At 37.5% G+C, this 19,095-nt stretch overlaps 1 protein-coding gene across 1 annotated transcript in view; it reads left to right on the plus strand.

The window, feature by feature from the left end:
• Positions 1-19,095, plus strand: part of LOC133631184 (activin receptor type-2B-like) — a 38,074-nt gene that overhangs the window by 18,182 nt on the left and 797 nt on the right. The window contains exons 7-11 of the mRNA XM_062023332.1: positions 1,024-1,172; positions 1,270-1,384; positions 1,785-1,923; positions 6,501-6,631; positions 18,563-19,095. The exon at positions 18,563-19,095 is cut by the window's right edge and continues 797 nt beyond it. Of these exons, the coding sequence (XP_061879316.1) occupies positions 1,024-1,172; positions 1,270-1,384; positions 1,785-1,923; positions 6,501-6,631; positions 18,563-18,757 (729 nt within the window). The 3' untranslated portion in view covers positions 18,758-19,095. The remainder of the gene's footprint in view (positions 1-1,023; positions 1,173-1,269; positions 1,385-1,784; positions 1,924-6,500; positions 6,632-18,562) is intronic.

Here is a 19,095-nt window from a genome sequence, read left to right on the forward strand (position 1 = left end):
GTTGCGAGACCTAAACTTTATGAAAATAAATATGAATATTAATCCATATATAAGGCGCACCGGGTTATTAGCCGCACTGTCAGCTTTTGAGAAAATTTGTGGTTTTTAGGTGCGGCTTATGGTGCGGAAAATACGGTATGCAAATGCACCACAGCGTCAATTCCGGTCCTTCAACAATCACTCTTTATTCAGAATCAAAATATAAAAATGTATATATTACATATAGCCTATTATCTGTGCACTATTGACAAACGATGCACCGAAAATTTGGTCGTCTTAAATAGACTTTGCTCACCGAAACTGGATGTTGTTGTGAAATATCCACTTCCGCTGGTGACTGCGTCTTTCCCAGCGCACACAAGTAACATAGCTCGCCCAAAGCTGACGAAAAAGTCACATACGGGTAGCATTTACATCGCATTGCGTTTAAGACTGAAGTCACGTTTGAAAAGATCAGATTCCAATCGGATTTGGACTACCTTCGGATGCGATATGATCAGATTTTAAGCACTTTGGAGCGTTTAGACTGGCATAAAAATCTGATTTGTGCACTTGAGGGCAAATAAAACAATTTTGGTGTGCAATGTAAACCAGGCCAAAACCTTTACTCTGTTTTTTCCAATATCTGGCTTTTGTTTACCCCTGTAAAAGGGCATTGCTGCTTTAATTAATACTTCAAAACATTTTAAAGTGGCGCTGAAGCGCTTAGCTCACGAGTTACAGCACAGATCCTAGATTAATCAGTGTCAAACTGCATGTAATAATAGACTTGCTTTGTGCACTTGGGACAGAAAATGGCCTCAGACTTTTCCGTTTCCACAAAGTTGGAAGCATACAGTTGTCCCCAAAGTCTTGCTTGGATGAATTAAGATTGACACAGGACTAAAGGGTTTTATTAGTAGATTACAACTTGTGTAGGTGAAAGGTCATTAGCAGCAAGCTGGTGCACGTTACTACATAATGAAACACTAGAATAAAAAGGTCACGGCTCAAACTCCTCCTGGGTGTCTTTGTTTGGTTTAGGGGTCATTGACCGATCACCTGAAGGGCAGCACTGTGACGTGGGGCGAGCTGTGCCTCATCGCCGAGACCATGTCCCGCGGCTTGGCTTACCTCCATGAGGACATTCCGAGTTACAAAGGGGAAGCGCCAAAACCCACCATCGCGCACAGGTAGGCCGACGCCCAGCATACTTCCCTTAACGCAAAATCGGGCAACAATATGTTGTTGATTTGGAAAATGTACTTAAATACATTCTTATTTTGTCAGGGATTTCAAGAGTAAGAATGTGATGGTCCGAGACAACCTGGTTGCAGTCATCGGAGACTTTGGGCTGGCCGTCCGCTTTGAACCAGGAAAACCTCCAGGAGATACACATGGCCAGGTACGAAACATCCACACCTTGCATGATAGCTTTGGCACATCCTACTTTTGTTGAAACATTCATAATCACATTCATTGGATCAGGCTGCCATCACACCAGGCTTCTTTGATTTACGAATGCTTTGATTTGAGCTGCAACGCGGCCCCAGCACAAATTGGACAAGCCGTATAATCAATGCAATATTTACTTTGCATAAATGTATCATAGAAATACACAGAAAGTCCACAAATAATCCACAAACATGATGCCTGCTCATGCAGAGGACATGTCATAATGTTGTGATTTTTCCTCCTGCCACTTATTAAGTGTTTGCCACCACTTTGCACAACAGAAATAAACATAACAGTCGAAATAATCCACAAGGATATAAAATTATAAAATTTAACTTTTTGCGGTTCAGGTGGGCACGAGGCGCTACATGGCTCCAGAAGTGCTTGAGGGAGCCATCAACTTCCAGCGTGACTCCTTCTTGAGGATCGACATGTACGCCATGGGCTTAGTGCTGTGGGAGCTGGTGTCCCGCTGCAGCGAGATGGACGGTGAGTCCAACCGGAATGCAGATTTAGGGGGGTAAAGGTCACGGCGCCTCACGCTGATCCAATAAACAAAGGATTAGTTTACGTTCTTGTCTGCTGAGACTATCTGACCACAGTTAAAGCCCGGGTGAGATGACTGAAAATAGACACTTTTGTTTTTCTGCATACTGATCAGGGTTGTCCAAAGTGCAGCTCGCAACTTGTTTATTATTGTTCCTCAGCACATTGTGAAATGAATATTGTTGTAAAAAAAAACATTCATTATTAGATGTATTATTAGTAAGGGTGTAATGGTACGTGTATTTGTATTGAACCGTTTCGGTATGGGGGTTTCGGTTCGGTTCGGAGGTGTACCGAACAAGTTTCCACACGGACATATTAAGTAGCGTACCGTACTTTGTGTAAACAATGCACACCGAGGCACAACATACGGCATGCTAGCAGCGACCGGGCTACGACAACAAAGCGAAAGCGGTTTGCCGACATTGTTCAGCAGCAGTAGGGTAAGCTTCTGGCAACACGTCAAACATGCTAACCCATTTGAAGCGTCACCACCCCCAAGTGAACATCGCTTCAACGACGAGAAAGACGAGCGTGGTGCAAACACCGCATTCAAGCAGCCTCTCCTCGGCGAGTCAGGCAGGGCTAAAGCACTAACAAATGCCGTTGGTGTTTTTATAGCAGCAGATTTAAGACCATATTGCATTAAAAACTAGATTTTGACCCACTTCTTCTTTCTGCAGTCAATGTGGATAAACTGAATTTTCTGGCAAAAAAACATGAAGATGGAGTGAAAGTCACCAGGGTTAAAGGCTGGGGGGGAAAGAAAAGTTAATCTGAGGCTGAGTTGACTTGAAACTGTTTAATGTTGCACTTTTTAGATGGAGAAGAAAAGTTTTGTCATTTTATATAATCTGAGCAACAACTTGAGGCAGTTTAATGTTGATTAACGTGGACCCCGACTTAAACAAGTTGAAAAACGTATATTGGGGTGTTACCTTTTAGTGGTCAATTGTACGGAATATGTACTGTACTGTGCAATCTACTAATAAAAGTCTCAATCAATCAATCAAAAAAAGCACTTTATATGTAGAAAGGTTTTGTTAAGAAACCATTCTGAGCCTTATCTTATCTAGTTTTTATTTTATATATGTTGACCACATTAACCCTGGCAATGGACCCTGTGTGTATATGTATGTTATTATTATCCAAAATGTATATTTTGTTGTTTTCTCACTGTACCGAAAATGAACCGAACCGTGACCTCTAAACCGAGGTCGTACAGAACCGAAATTTTTGTGTACCGTTACACCCTTATTAGATATCCCACTAATTTGCTTTGTCGCTTACAATGCAATGCCAATGTGTTTTGTTCAGATAGCTTAGGCAGATAGTTGACGTACATTTAATTTCTTTTAGCATCTTTACGTAACAATAATCCAAAATGTCTTGCTAAAATAAAGAATCAAAGGGCAACTGCACTTTTTTGGGGGAAGTTTGCCTATCATCCACAATCCTCATGTAAGACAAGAACACACATCTTTGTCTTTTTTTGTGTAGTCTTAACTGTAAATCATTGCTTGTACAAGGCAGGGCTAACAGTGTAGCTAATCAATCAGTCATCAATGTAAAACATCTAAAAACCGCCAACAATACTACATTTACATGCGTGACCTGCATTTTAACTAAGCTATAGAAACGTTATTGTCAGAGCCAACGCAGAGAAACTATTTTAGTAACACAGCGCCTTGCTCACAGAGGTAACATAGCTACTGAATCGCCTCTGAGTTAGTATAAAAGTTAATGCTAGATTCTAAACTTTGCCTCACACATGTATAATAGAAAGTTCTGGTCATAAGCCGAGAAGTTGGTCAACTTTGAAATTCAACTTAGATCCGAAGACACAGCAAGATACTCATTACCTCCCATAATTTTTTATTTGAAAAGTGAGTATTATGATGAATTCGTCATCTGAACGAGGAACCCAAGTCTGAAAGATGTAAACATCCCATCTGGAGGGATCCCAGTGAAAGCGGACATTGTATGTCACTGTTTTGTAATGTTCTTATTTTGTATTTCTTACTTAGCACTGCTACATGATGCTAAGGGCATGATATACTAAAAGTTTGCATGTACTAAAACATGTGCAAACCTGTTAACACACACAAAGTTGATCTACTAAACATGTCCAAAGTGGGTTGCGTCTGTTGAGTGAGCAGAATAAGGCGTGCAACCCATTTTGCATCTGTCTTCATTAAAATGCAAAATATATGCTGATCATCAAAACACCCACAATACCAGAAGATCCATCCATCCATTTAGACTTAGACTTCCTTTTTATTGTCATTCAAATTTGAACTTTACAGTACAGATAAGAACACAATTTTGTTGCATTTGCTCATAGTAGTTCAGGATAAAAGAGCAATATTGTGCAGATATACTGTAAATAAATAGGTTACTGTACAAATAATTATTTAGCACACGCAATGTGATTTATCAACACATCACTGTTTTGCGAGCACTATTAAGCGTTTTATTCAGTACGTGTCAGAAGGACGTGCAAATTGACAGTTCCACACGCTATCTTTGCACCACGAGAACCGATCTGCAGCAGACGATTGACTTAGAATCCTCTGTCTTACGTGTGTGTTACAACTTATTTGGACAGTCATAAATAAAATATATCACCTGTTGGCTCTGCGATGAGGTGACATCTTGTCCAGGGTGTAGCCCGCCTTCCACCCGTTTGCAGCTCCGATAGGCTCCAGCCACCTCTGCGCGACCCTGATAGAGACAAGTGGTAGAAAATGGATGGGTATCATCTATTCGGCAACATCGTTTTATAATTTTATAGCTGCTAGAAAATTTAAAGATTTATTCAAACAAAATTCAATTTGGTTTTGTTTTTTTCACATAAAATATATTTCTTGTGATAAAAACTTCAAATATGCATGTTTTTGCGTCTTGAGCCGGAGTAAGCGCAGCCTCTCTCCAATGAGCGCAACTTGGGCGCTAAAAAAAAATGGTGTCAGATGCACAGCAGGACTGTGTCTAAAATGCCCATTAAAAATAATAGATGTCTGCTGCATGTTTGAAAACATAGCAAAACGCCGCAGGTAGGAGCATGCTAACATTAATGGGCAGTAAATTAGTGTCTCCGTGGTGATGCCTTGTATAGTACCCACAAAATCCTCATTTTAAGGCAGTCTGCACCACGTTACAAATGCACACCAGTGTTTCCCATAAACTGACAAGATACCTGTGGCGGTGGGGGCGTGGTCACCATGACATCATTGAGTAATTTGCATAATTTACTACAATGATATGATTTTCTCTAAAAAGGCTCAAAAAAAGTATCCTTACTAATAACAGTTTTGTTTTAAACGTCCATCCATCCATCCATTTTACAATATAATTACAACACTTTATGTACATATTTATATACAGATTTGAACAATAAGTTATTCACTGCAATATATTTATTAATTGTGGTTCTTACAAAAAATATATCTTATAAAATATAAAAGCTAAAAAGTCTCTTAAAGCTCTGCCCCTTTAATTAGTGCATACTAAATAATTTAACTTTAGCCTACTACTACAGCCATATTATTTACCAGCAACATAAAGTGAAACAGAGGCAGAGGTGTCCTGCCACAGTCAGTAACAAATAAACAGAAAACAGTAGTGGTCAAATACAAATAAGGCAACAAGAGAAGAATCCTACACTTCCCTTTTGTAAAGTAAATCTGAAAAGCCTATATGGGCATCTACATCAACTATATGATTTACCTGAGAAGCTGGACAGGACAAAAAAAAAAATATATTTTTTTTTAATTTGTGGCGGACGTAATTCTTTCGTGGCGGGCCGCCACAAATAAATGAATGTGTGGGAAACACTGCACACACAGTCTTAGTAAATCGCACGCAACACGGCCACTTATAGTACACGCTATTTTATAGATTGCACACAGTTTAGCGCGGGGTGTTTGGATCTTAGTAAATCAGGCCCTTAGTGTTTCACTAAAGCTGGATTTGCTTAGCACCCAGCTTTTGAAACGTGTACTTTGTAAATTCAGGCTCAAAAACATATGGTTCCAAATCATCATATGTCCCAAAGTAGTCGTCGTCGTCGTTGTTTCTCACCAATCTAAGTCTATGAGCACGAACTGATGAAGCCTACTCGGATAAGCGGCGAAATGTCTTCCAAGACAAACCAAGCAGTCAAGTTGGGAACGATTGAACGCCCTGAGATGACAACGACCTGGATGAATGAGAACCTTCATAGGTATATTCTCATGAACTCTGATTAGTAGTAGTTGTCGTCGTCGTTGAAGGAAATGGCGAACATTGTGATAAATAAATCACATGAAGTTCCGGTAATGCTTAAAATTACCAAAATACTTTAAATAATTGTCACATCAGGATTGTGAATGATAGTGAATTCCAAAAGAAGTGCAGGTCCCCTTGAAGATTTAACGTGTTGAGCTCAAACTAAATTGATTTATGTGGTGAGTTGCAATATGTTTGTCCACGCTGTGAATGTTGTCGTCCTCTTCTAATGTCCTCCTGCCTTTTTTCAGGTACCACCGGTGAGTACATGCTGCCGTTTGAGGACGAAATTGGTCAGCATCCATCCCTGGAGGACCTGCAGGATGTGGTTGTGCACAAGAAAATGCGTCCAGTCATCAAGGACTGCTGGCTCAAACATCCTGTGAGTAGAAATACATGAACGGCAGCAGTTATGTCGTGCATCATTTGGGCAGCAGTTATGTCGTGCATCATTTGGGGTATGGAGGCACCATATATATATATCTGTCTTATGTCCTGGTTTTAGCAACAACATTACTGTATTAATAGGCTAATAACACTAATTAGTTAGGCAACATTTTGGAGATGGTTACATCTTTGGACATGAAATTAATCACTATTTATTCTGTTTTGTTCGCAGAAGACAAGCAAATTGTATTAGTTATGTCATTTGATTTCAGTTCAATTTATATTTCACAAACACGAGATTTATCAGGATCATCTCACAGCCGTGTGATTTTTCTGTCTATAGTAGGAAATCCGTCTTTTTTCTATCTTTGTAAAAATATAAAAAATATTTTCCGTTTTTCCTAAACTAGAATGTGTGTTAAAATCTTGATCCGTCTCTTTGCCATACCTGCCAACAACTACAGTTTTCCCGTAATTAGTACGTTTTTTGTATAATCCAGTGGTAAAAACTACAGTTTTCCATTAAAAAATATTAACTTTAAATTCGAAGCTACGTAGCGACGCAACTCCACGGTCAGGGCACAAAATTTATGGGAAACAATGATTTTACGGTTTCTTATATAGTTTACGTACAACAACATCCATGATTAATTGGTTGGTTTACTATGATGAGTCACAATTGGTTAAGATTAGGGCAAAACATTACAGACAGGCCAATCAGAAGCAAGATAGGGCGTGTCATCGAACCAGGAAGGGAAATGACGTGCACATCCCAAATGACGACGAGAGAGTCGGAGAAAAGAAGAGGGGATATTCAAGCGGGCGATTTATATATTTAAAAAAGCTAGTGGAAAATTGCAGAGGGATTCTCTTCCTTAGTTTTCTTTTAGCGATGTAGCCGACGTCCAGGAAACCCACAATGCGTCTACTTGGCCACATTCGGACAAATGTACGCGTCTTTATTGTAGTTGTTTACCATGTAAGCCCAAATCAAAACTGCTCTTGACATGGAATACACATTTAAGAACACACATGATTGTGGCAGATGTGTGATGACGTTTGCTACAGTATATAGCCTGTCTAAATGCTACATTTCATTTTCATTGGTGTTTTAGAACAAGACAGGAGCTGACATTTTGTTCATTATTTCTACTGTTTATATTTTGACATTGAGGAGTTGAATCGTTTTGAAACATAAACAACATGACTGCAAGATATTTATTTCATGCTATAAATCACAAGTGGCTATTCAGATAAAGGAAGTTAGCTAATAGAATAAACATTGTTTGTACTCTATGATTTTTGCTTTTGGAGCAGTTAGAAGTGGAGAGAGAGTCGAAGAGACAGAAAAAACAGGAGCTTCAGTCGTTTTCATTAAGTTCAAATCACATGCCTGATCTCATTATTGATTTAGACACGTTATGAATGTATGAAATGTAATATGCCTGTAATGTAAATAAGATAAAGCAGCTAAATAAATGACATGGCTAAATCACTACACCAACATCAGATCTGTATAAAGGAAGTTATAGTAACTAGTAGTTAAAATTTTAAGACGATAACTTTTTATTTCTTCTGGTTTCTTACATCATTGTGTGCTCAACTGTGTGAATGAGTGCTTAAAGAAGTTTACCAAGTAGTTTTCACATGTGATCGGCGATTGCAATGATTTAGGTATGCTTAATAACTTAATACCAAATTATGAAGAGGGAAACTTGCTAAACATGTAAAAAAAAATACAGTACAACCTGCGACAAAGCCCAAGGTTTGGAGAAAATCACCAATATGCTGTCATATTGACCCATGCGCACATCAGTGTTTCCCATAAACTGCCAAGATACCTGTGGCGGTGGGGGCGTGGCTATGGGCGTGGTCACCAGGACATCATCGAGTAATTTGCATAATTTACGACAATGATATGATTTTCTCAAAAAAGGCTCAAAAAATGTATACTTACTAATTAATAATAACAGTTTTGTTTTAAACGTCCATCCATCCATCCATTTTACAATATAATTACAACACTTTATGTACATATTTATATACAGATTTGAACAATAAGTTATTCACTGAAATATATTTATTAATTGTGGTTCTTACAGGAGAAAAAAAATATATCTTATAAAATATAAAAGCTAAAATATCTCTTAAAGCTCTGCCCCTTTAATTAGTGCATACTAAATAATTTAACTTTAGCCTACTACTACAACCATATTATTTACCAGCAACATAAAGTGAAACAGAGGCAGAGGTGTCCTGCCACAGTCAATAACAAATAAACAGAAAACAGTAGTGGTCAAATACAAATAAGACAACAAGAGAAGTATCCTACACTTCTCTTTTGTAAAGTAAATCTGAACAGCCTATATGGGCATCTACCGTACATCAAATATATGATTTCCCTGAGAAGCTGGACCGGACCCAAAAAAAAAAAAAAGTATTTTTAATTTTTTTTAATTTTATTTGTGGCGGACGTAATTCTTTCGTGGCGGGCCGCCACAAATAAATGAATGTGTGGGAAACACTGCACATTCACACACACACACACGCACACGCACACACACACACACTCACACACACACACACCAAGCAGCAGTTAGGTGGTTGTAACGTAAAAACAATCGTTAATATATGACTAAAAGATGTAGGATTTACAATATTATCAGAAACACTGCACACCCTGGTCACAAACTGTTTAAACTCCTCCCCTCTGGCAGGCGTTACAAATCACTCTACGCCAAAACAACCGCACCAATAAAAACAGTTTCTTCCCCAGGCTATGAATCTGATGAACGCTTAGCAGTCACAGAGTGTCAGACCTGTTGCTGTAAAAAAACCTTGGAACTAATGTTAAACCTCCCTGATCAAAAATGCTGATTCTGATTCTGAAATGATCAAAAACATTTCAGTCAGCTTAAGTATTAAATGAAGCAAGGTATTTATTTTCCTGACGACCTCCTTTTTGAAATGTTGCCTATATTTTTCACAATCCTATATGTAAGACAAGAACACATGTTTTTCTTTTGTTCATGCATTCTAACTCATAAATAAACAAAGTCAGCTGACAATGGAGCCAATGGAAATCGCTCTATTCCGCTTATAAAGCGCTTTAAAAAAACCTCCATCAGTGTTTTATATACATGATGTAAGTATGTAATGTAGTAACGGCCACATTCATAATAACTAGGGATGTCCGATAATAAATATAGTAAATTATCGGTATCTGTTAAAAAATTATCTGTACCGGTTTCAAAAAGTAAAATTTATGACTTTTTAAAACGCTGCTGTGTACACCCCCTCAACTCTTTTTTTTAACTTTAAATGCTAAACAAGAAATACAAGCTACGAACATAATAAAACAATCGCTTATTGTACAATCTCTGCTCTGTGGGATGCCGACTGACAGGGTGTTCATATCTAGTGCTCAGATGTTTTTATAATGTCCACATAGTTTAGTGGGCAGGTGACATTGTGTGGCGCATGTGTTAACTAGATGTATTATGTTTTTTTTTTTAAATTATTTGCACCATAGATGGCAAATGTTGTTTTGATTGTTACTTATGCATCTATACTATGCATAGTTATTTGTAATATAATACACATGGTCATTGACTAATGTCACTCCCTATTATGGACCTATTATGCAAAACCAACTTTTCTTACCTGTTGGCACCTGTTTCTGTGTATTTGGGATCTGCATAAGTCCCAGAAATTAGAAATCTAACCATGGAGACTTTGCGGAGATATTTATAAAACAATATTGCCTTCTTTCATACTTTGTCCGAACGAGAGGTTTGGAATTTGGCCAATTTGTGACGTTTTTCCCATCGGTGACGTCAGCGCATTATCCATACATGGCTATATATGTTTTTCCTAAAGAGCTTTGCGTGAGTCCGCCCATTGTAGTCTGACGTTGTAGTCAACAAGTTCCTTCTTTTTCTGTATTCTCTTGTTGAGGCAGACTTTCTTACACATGCACATGCATCCTCCGCTGTTGCCATTTCCAATACAAAGTCGTGTGTAGTTCTAACTTGATTGATTGAGACTTTTATTAGTAGATTGCCCAGTACAGTACATATGCCGTACAATTGACCACTAAATGGTAACACCCGAATACGTTTTTCAACTTGTTTAAGTCCATGTTAATCAATTCATGGTATAAATATATACTATCAGCATAATACAGTCATCCCACAAGTTAATCATCAGAGTATATACATAGAATTATTGGGTTGGGGCGGGGGGGTTAGGTTTGGTTGATATCAGCACTTCAGTCATCAACAATAATATCATCTGAGAAATGGACATTGAAACAGTGTAGGTCTCACTTGGTAGGATATGTGCAGTGAACATAGTGAGCTCAGAAAGCATAAGAACAAGTATATATATTTGATTATTTACATTTGATTAATTACAATCCGGGGAGGTGGGATGTGGTGGGGGGAGGGTGTTAGTCAAGGGTTGAAGTTGCCTGGATGTGTTCTTTTAGTGAGGTTTTGAAGGAGGTTAGAGATGCACTTACTTTTACACCTGTTCGGAGTGCATTCCATATTGATGTGGCATAGAAGGAGAATGAGTTAAGACCTTTGTTAGATCGGAATCTGGGTTTAACGTGGTTGGTGTAGCTCCCCCTGGTGTTGTGGTTATGGCGGTCATTTACGTTAAGGAAGTAGTTTGACATGTACTTCGGTATCAGGGAGGTGTAGCGGATTTTATAGACTAGGCTCAGTGCAAGTTGTTTTACTCTGTCCTCCACCCTGAGCCAGCCCACTTTGGAGAAGTGGGTAGGAGTGAGGTGTGATCTGGGGTGGAGGTCTAGAAGTAATCTGTCTAGCTTGTTCTGGGATGTTTGGAGTCTAGATTTGAGGGTTTTTGAGGTGCTAGGGTACCAGGAGGTGCATGCGTAATCGAAAAAGGGTTGAATGAAAGTTCCCGCTAGAATCTTCATGGTGCTTTTGTTGACCAGAGAGGAGATTCTGTGGAGAAATCTCGTTCGTTAATTGACCTTTTTGATTACCTTGGTTGCCATTTTATCACAGGAAAGATTAGCCTCTAGAATGGAACCTAGGTAGGTGACCTCATCTTTCCTGGTGATAAAGTCTCCCACTTTTATAGTGAAGTCACTGACTTTCTTAAGGTTGATTTGGTACCCAAATCTGATGGACTCCGTTTTACCTAAGTGTATGGATAGCTTATTGTCAGTGTAGTGGATTGTCCGAAGCTTAAGCAGGCAACAAAAGTAGTTTAGTACAACAAATTTGTTTACCTATTATCAGAAGTGCAGGTTGAATTGAGTTGGCCGTGCAGACAGACCACATGTACTCCAGAGCAAACAAGACACACACAAACCAAAATCACTGTCCAGTTCCGGTCTTCTGTCATTTTTTATATGTCTCTTGTGCGTCACTGTTTTTTATCTCGTGCGTCACTGTTTTTATCTAGTGCGTCATGATTGTTTTGTTTTGTTTTGGTTTGTCTGTTCCAAAACAACCTTGTATCTCTTAGTCATATTTGGAAAATCTAAACATTCTGTAGACAGGTTGGCATAACTCCATATTCACCTTTGTCCCACAACTTGTCCATTCAATGGCACAAAATAGAAGAGAATTGAAAATGAGCGGACATTCTTAATAGACAAGTAATATAGGTCAAAAGGTCAGAAATTCTACGACATCAGCGAGCCAGGTGCAAATACTACAGTGTTCGGCACTGAGGAACTTATATCTGTCTGTAGACTCCATATGAAAGCACTAAAAGCTACAAAAAATTCTAAGTGGCGCCGCGTATGTAAGACCCTCAAAAAACTTTGCATTCTTAAGAGACGGTTTGATTGATTGAGACTTTTGTTAGCAGGTTGCACAGTGAAGTACATATTTCGTACAATTGACCACTAAATACTACAGTGTTCGGCACTGAGGAACTTATATCTGTCTGTAGACTCCATATGAAAGCACTAAAAGCTACAAAAAATTCTAAGTGGCGCCGCGTATGTAAGACCCTCAAAAAACTTTGCATTCTTAAGAGACGGTTTGATTGATTGAGACTTTTGTTAGTAGGTTGCACAGTGAAGTACATATTTCGTACAATTGACCACTAAATGGTAACACCCGAATACGTTTTTCAACTTGTTTAATTTGGGGTCCACTTAAATTGATTCATGATACAGATATATACTATCAGATATATACTATAATCATAATACAGTCATCACACAAGATAATCATCAGGGTATATACATTGAATTATTTACAGTATTTATAATCCGGGATGTGGAGGGGGGGTTAGGTTTGGTTGTTATCATCACTTCAGTCATCAACAATTGAGAACAGAAGAAAGGGGCTTGAAGATGTAAAACATAACCAATGCAAACTTTTTACCAAAGAATTACGGTTACATGGTTTGTAGACCAACGGTCCCCAACCTTTTTTGCACCACGGACCGGTTTAATGTAAGCATTATTTTCAGGGACCGGCTTCCCACTTGTGAAAAATACAACTCACTATAATGCTGAATTAGTGGGAGCCCTGGGCTTGTTTCTTTGCAATGAGATGCTGATGGAAATCAGCCTTTGGCTACAATCTGTCACATTTATATTTGATATGTTCATTAATGTGCATTGTATCATGTCACAAAGTTATAACAAATGGCAACTGTGTCTAGTGCACAGATGTCAAACTCAAGGCCCGCGGGCCAGATCTGGTCCTCCACGTCATTTTATATGGCCCGCAAAAGCCTGGAAATAATGTGTCAGTAAAATACCTTATATTTTCTTTCTTTACTTTCTTATTTTCTTACTAAATGTATTTGTTGTTTTTTTTGTAGTTTAATAGTGGAAAAAAATTAGTGTCCAATATTGCAACAGATATTATATTATATAACTTTGTTGGTCAAAATCCAAATAAATACTTAAATATCTGCTTAATATATGGTTTCGAAGCAAGTTATCCATTAAATTGTACACTATAAAAATGACCAATAGATTTTACTGTCAATTTTAGGGAATTTTAAATTTTTTACATAAAAAAAAAGTAAAATATTAAAATTCATAGGCAAATTCATTAATTATTTACTGTTGCAAGCGGCCCTCTATTGGCAGCCATGACTGCGGTGTGACCCTCAATAAAAACAAGTTTGACACCCCTGGTCAAGTGGGACAGGCCAAAGTTAAGTAGGAGAAAATGCAGTCCTTTATAAATTAGTTAATGTTTTTCACCGGCCCGGTAGCAAACGCTTCACGGACCGGTACAGGTCCCCGGACCGGTGGTTGGGGACCACAAGGAAGTGGTTTAAATGTAGGAAAAAAAATTATAATATGACCCCTTTAAAAAAAGAGAATACGTATGGAGTGAAATAAGTTGTTGAAGAAAAAGTATTCCAAGATATCCAGCCTGCCGTATTGAGGATGCTAGGGGCCCGCAGTTTGGACACACCTCTTTTAGAGACACACATTACTGTTAAAAAGTAACTTTTGTTAAAGGCGACATGGGTGGGTAGTGGTCACTTTTGTAATGATGATGAGAATGGTGACCTCATAGCAGCTTTGTCTGTGGCCTTCAGGGTCTGTATATACATGCATACACACACATACTGTATATGTACTGTATATACATGCATACACACACATACTGTATATGTACTGTATATACATGCATACACACACATACTGTATATGTACTGTATATACATGCATACACACACATACTGTATATGTACTGTATATACATGCATACACACACATACTGTATATGTACTGTATATACATGCATACACCCATACATGTATACACATATATATATATATTAACATATTTATATGCACACATACATAGCATGTTTTTTTAGCTGGAAATGACATAAGAAATATGAATTAATGAAAAAACTGATTTGTGTTTTAAGCCTAAATTTCAAGAAAATACGGTTAACTAAAAAAATATATAATTCAGAACATTTTTTATTTTGAACCGTGGAAATGTTTGTATTGAATAAGGGCTACATTTGGCGCACTATTAAAATAAAGCTAAGTGGTCTCTTTTTATATGAAATATTCTCGATTTTATTAGCATCAAGTAAATAAATACTCCAAATTAGATTTAAAAAATAAAATTAAAAAAATGCTACTTTTAAAATCAGGCTCAACGATCGTATCATGTTTAAAATTTACTTTTGCAGAATGCTGGTCAATTCTAGCATCGTCTTCTAGAACATTCTAGTAAAAACAAAAAAAAAAACACTTCAAAAAAACCTCTAAATTCTAGCATAGTCTTCTAGATTCTAGCGGACGATGCTAGAATTTAAAGGTTTTTATTTTTTAAGTTGTTTTTTTGTACTAGAATGTTCTAGAATCTAGAACATTCTAGTAAAAAAAAAAACTTTTATTCTAGCATTATCTTCTAGAACATTCTAGTTAAAAAAAACACTTAAAAAGAAAAAACACAAAAAAAGTATAAATTCTAGCATCGTCTTCTAGAACATTCAAGTTAAAAAAAAAAACACTTTAATAAAAACAAAAACAAAACAATTACACATCAGATATGCCTGTTATGAGACATGTCGATCATTTTGCCAAAAGTTGTTTTTTTATGTATTATAACCCCAAAAGGGACAAGCGGTAGAAAATGGATGGATGGATGGACAAAAGTTTTGGATGCACTTTCTCTTTGAATAACAAGAAAAGGTGTCTGAACTTTTGAGCAACGTCCCACTTAAGTTTTATGTCACTTTCTTGTGTCATTTCCCTCTAAAAGACCACCAAATAAAACTGTTAAAAAAATGTGGCCATATGAAGAATGATTTTGTGTATGACGGCCAACAATTGCAGGTTTTTTTGTCCCTTTCTGGTAAAAAGCAAAAAAATGTCTCTGCCATCTTTTCACTTTTGTGATGATGATGATGATGAGAATGGTGACCTCATAGCAGCTTTGTCTGTGGCCTTCAGGGTCTGTATATACGGTACATGCATACACACACATACTGTATATGTACTGTACATACATGCATACACCCATACATGTATACACATATATATATATATGTATATGCACACATACATAGCTTGTTTTTTTTTAAGCTGGAAATGACATAAGAAATATGAATTAATAAAAAAACTGATTTGTGTTTTAAGCCTAAAGTTCAAGAAAATACGGTTAACTAAAAAAATATATAATTAAGAACATTTTTTTATTTAGAACCGTGGAAATGTTTGTATTGAATAAGGGCTACTTTTGGCGTACTATTAAAATAAAGCTAAGTGGTCTCTTTATTTGAAATATTCTCGATTTTATTAGCATCAAGTAAATAAATACTCCAAATTAGATTTTTTTTTAAAAATAAAAAAAATGCTACTTTTAAAATCAGGATTAACGATCGTATCATGTTTAAAATTTACTTTTGCAGAATGCTGGTCAATTCTAGCATCGTCTTCTAGAACATTCTAGTCAAAAAAAACACTTTTAAAAAAACAAACAAAAAAAACCTATAAATTCTAGCAACGTCTTCTAGAACAGTGGTCCCCAACCACCGGGCCGTACAAGAAATAAAAAAATTAAATTTGTAATTTTTTAAAAATGTTTATTAAATCAACATAAAAAACACAAGATACACTTACAAGTTGTGCACCAACCCAAAAAAATCTCCCTCCCCCATTTACACTCATTCACACAAAAGGGTTGTTTCTTTCTTGTATTAATATTTCTGGTTCCTACATTATATATCAATATAGATCAATACAGTCTGCAGGGATACAGTCCATAAGCACACATGATTGTATTTATTTTATGACAAAAAACAAAACAAAATACCCCCCCCCCCCCCCCCCCCCAAAAGGGTTGTTTCTTTCTTGTATTAATATTTCTGGTTCCTACATTATATGTCCGTGGGACAAATTTTCAAGCGTTCTAGAACATTCTAGTAAAAAACAACAACTTTAAAAACAAAAACAAAAAAAATTTAATTTCTGGCATTGTCTTCTAGAACATTCTAGTTAAAAAAACACTTTAAAAAAAACCCACTAAAAAAGTATACATTCTAGCATCGTCTTCTAGAACATTCTAATTAAAAAAAAAACACTTAAAAAAAACACCAAAAAAACTATTACACATCAGGGGCCGTACTTATCAAGCTTCTTAGAATGACTCCTAAGAAGTCTGCTAAGAGTTGACTTAAGAGTAAATAAATTCTTCGCTGAAAGCTGCACTTAAAAGTTAGTTATCAAGCGTCTTACTCACACTTTCAGCGAAGTGTAGGACTGAATCTTAAGTGTCACACTCAGAGCTGAATTACAACATTACTATGTGCCGTAAACGCAATTTTAGGTGACGTCATTTCTGTGTGCATAGAAATGACCAATCACGGAAGGGAATCCCTTGTCTAAGAATAAAGAAACATCTTAGAAATATTTAAGTGGACAATTGGAGTGTATATTTTGACAATAAACTACAAAATAATACAAAACAAACAAACAATATTGGCAATGAATCAAAAATAAATGTTTCCTTTTTGTTGCACCTTTCCTGCTTCCTGCTCCCAGACCGTAACAAAGAGGCAGGGGAGACACTTCTCCAGGATGTATGCTCGGGGCAACACCCTTCACTTTACCCGGCAGTGGGTCTCCACAGCGAACGACTTTAGAGTGAATGATGAGTCCGGCGATTAGTTGCAAATCTTGCTTTATTGATTGCTTGCACACAGCCAATCCAACACAAAACAAACTAGTCCCGGCTCGCACTCACAATACCGCTCCCTCTCTTCTCTCGCCCACACACTCACTGACGTCACTCACCTCACATGCTGTAACCTAGCGTATGTGTGTACCACACACATACGCTACTCTCATAACATTTTCTTTCCAATTCATTAATTAGGCAACTAATTTGAAACTGGTGTGGGTGGCTCTATATATACTAGCCCACTGCAGACACATGCAGAAATCAACAAGGAATCGAAAATTATTATATCTGACAAAAATAATACCTGCTCTGTCTAAACGATACCGTTTGATCAGCTGCTCGTCATCAAACAAAGATGAACGTTGGCGCACGTCTCTCGCCTCAGTGCCATCCCCTGCTGGCAACTCCTAACCACTTAAGACACCTCTGAAGGTCTCTTAAATATCGTGGAGAGTAGGAGTGATTCTTAGACTTAAGAACGTTGATAAAAAGCTTTTATTCTTAAGTTTGAGAGTAGGACTAAATTTCGCACATTTTCAGGACTTAAGTGTAAAATGGCACTCTAAGAAGCTTGATAAGTACGGCCCCAGATATGCCTGTTATGAGACATGTCGATCATTTTGCCAAAAGTAGTTTTTTTATTTATTACAAAAGTTTTGGATGCACCTTCTCTTTGAATAACAAGAAAAGGTGTGTCTAAACTTTTGAGCAACGTCCCGCTTAAGTCTTTTGTCACTTTCTTGTGTCATTTCCCGCTAAAAGACCACCAAATAAAACTGTTAAAAAAATGTGGCCACATGAAGAATGATTTTGTGTATGACGGCCAACAATTGCAGGTTTTGTTGTCCCTTTCTGGTAAAAAGCAAAAAATGTCTCTGCCATCTTTAGGGCTGCAACAACTAATCGTTTAAAATCAATTATAAAAATAGTTGGCGATTAATTTAGTCATCGATTCGTTGGATCTATGCTATGCGCAAGTGCAGAGGCAATTTTTTTTTTAAAATAAACCTTTATTTATAAACTGCAACATGTACAAACAGCTGAGAAACAATCATCAAAATAAGTATGGTGCCAGTATGCTGGTTTTTTTTCAATAAAATACTGGAAAGGATAGAAATGTAGTTTGTCTCTTTTACCCGATTATTAATCGAAGTAATAATCGATAGATTAATCGATTATCAAATGAATTGTTAGTTGCAGCCCTAGCCATCTTTTCACTTTTGTGAATGGTGACCTCATAGCTGCTTTGTCTGTGGCCTTCAGGGTCTGAGCCAGCTGTGCGAGACCATCGAGGAATGCTGGGACCACGACGCAGAGGCCCGCCTGTCTGCCGGCTGCGTAGAGGAGCGCATCGGCCAGATCGCCAGGACCACCGGCGGCACTACCTCAGACGGCCCCGTCTCCATCGTGACGCCTCTCACCAACGAGGACCTACCTCCCAAAGAGTCCAGTACCTGAACGGGGGCGGCGGCTACCATCTTTTGGCCCCCTCAGCTCCTAACTTTTTGACTTTTTTTTTTGGGGTCAAACCCAAACTCAGTGGATCTCCGTGAATATTTAATAATAACAGAAGAAGAAGAAGAAAAAAAACAAGCAATTTTTTGAATGCAGCTGCTATTTTATCACCATACTGGTATTGTTTTTTTCTCTTTTACGTCTTACTACCATATCCTTCTGCTGTAGTTGGGAAGTAGTGTAAGCTATGCGACGTGAAACACTACATGTTGTCATTACCTCATCAATTTATTTGTGTCGGTCGACTTTTTCCTTTAATTACCTCATGACTTTTTTTCTTT

The sequence above is a fragment of the Entelurus aequoreus genome, linkage group LG16, assembly GCF_033978785.1.
Source record: "Entelurus aequoreus isolate RoL-2023_Sb linkage group LG16, RoL_Eaeq_v1.1, whole genome shotgun sequence".
Taxonomy (NCBI): Eukaryota; Metazoa; Chordata; class Actinopteri; order Syngnathiformes; family Syngnathidae; genus Entelurus; species Entelurus aequoreus.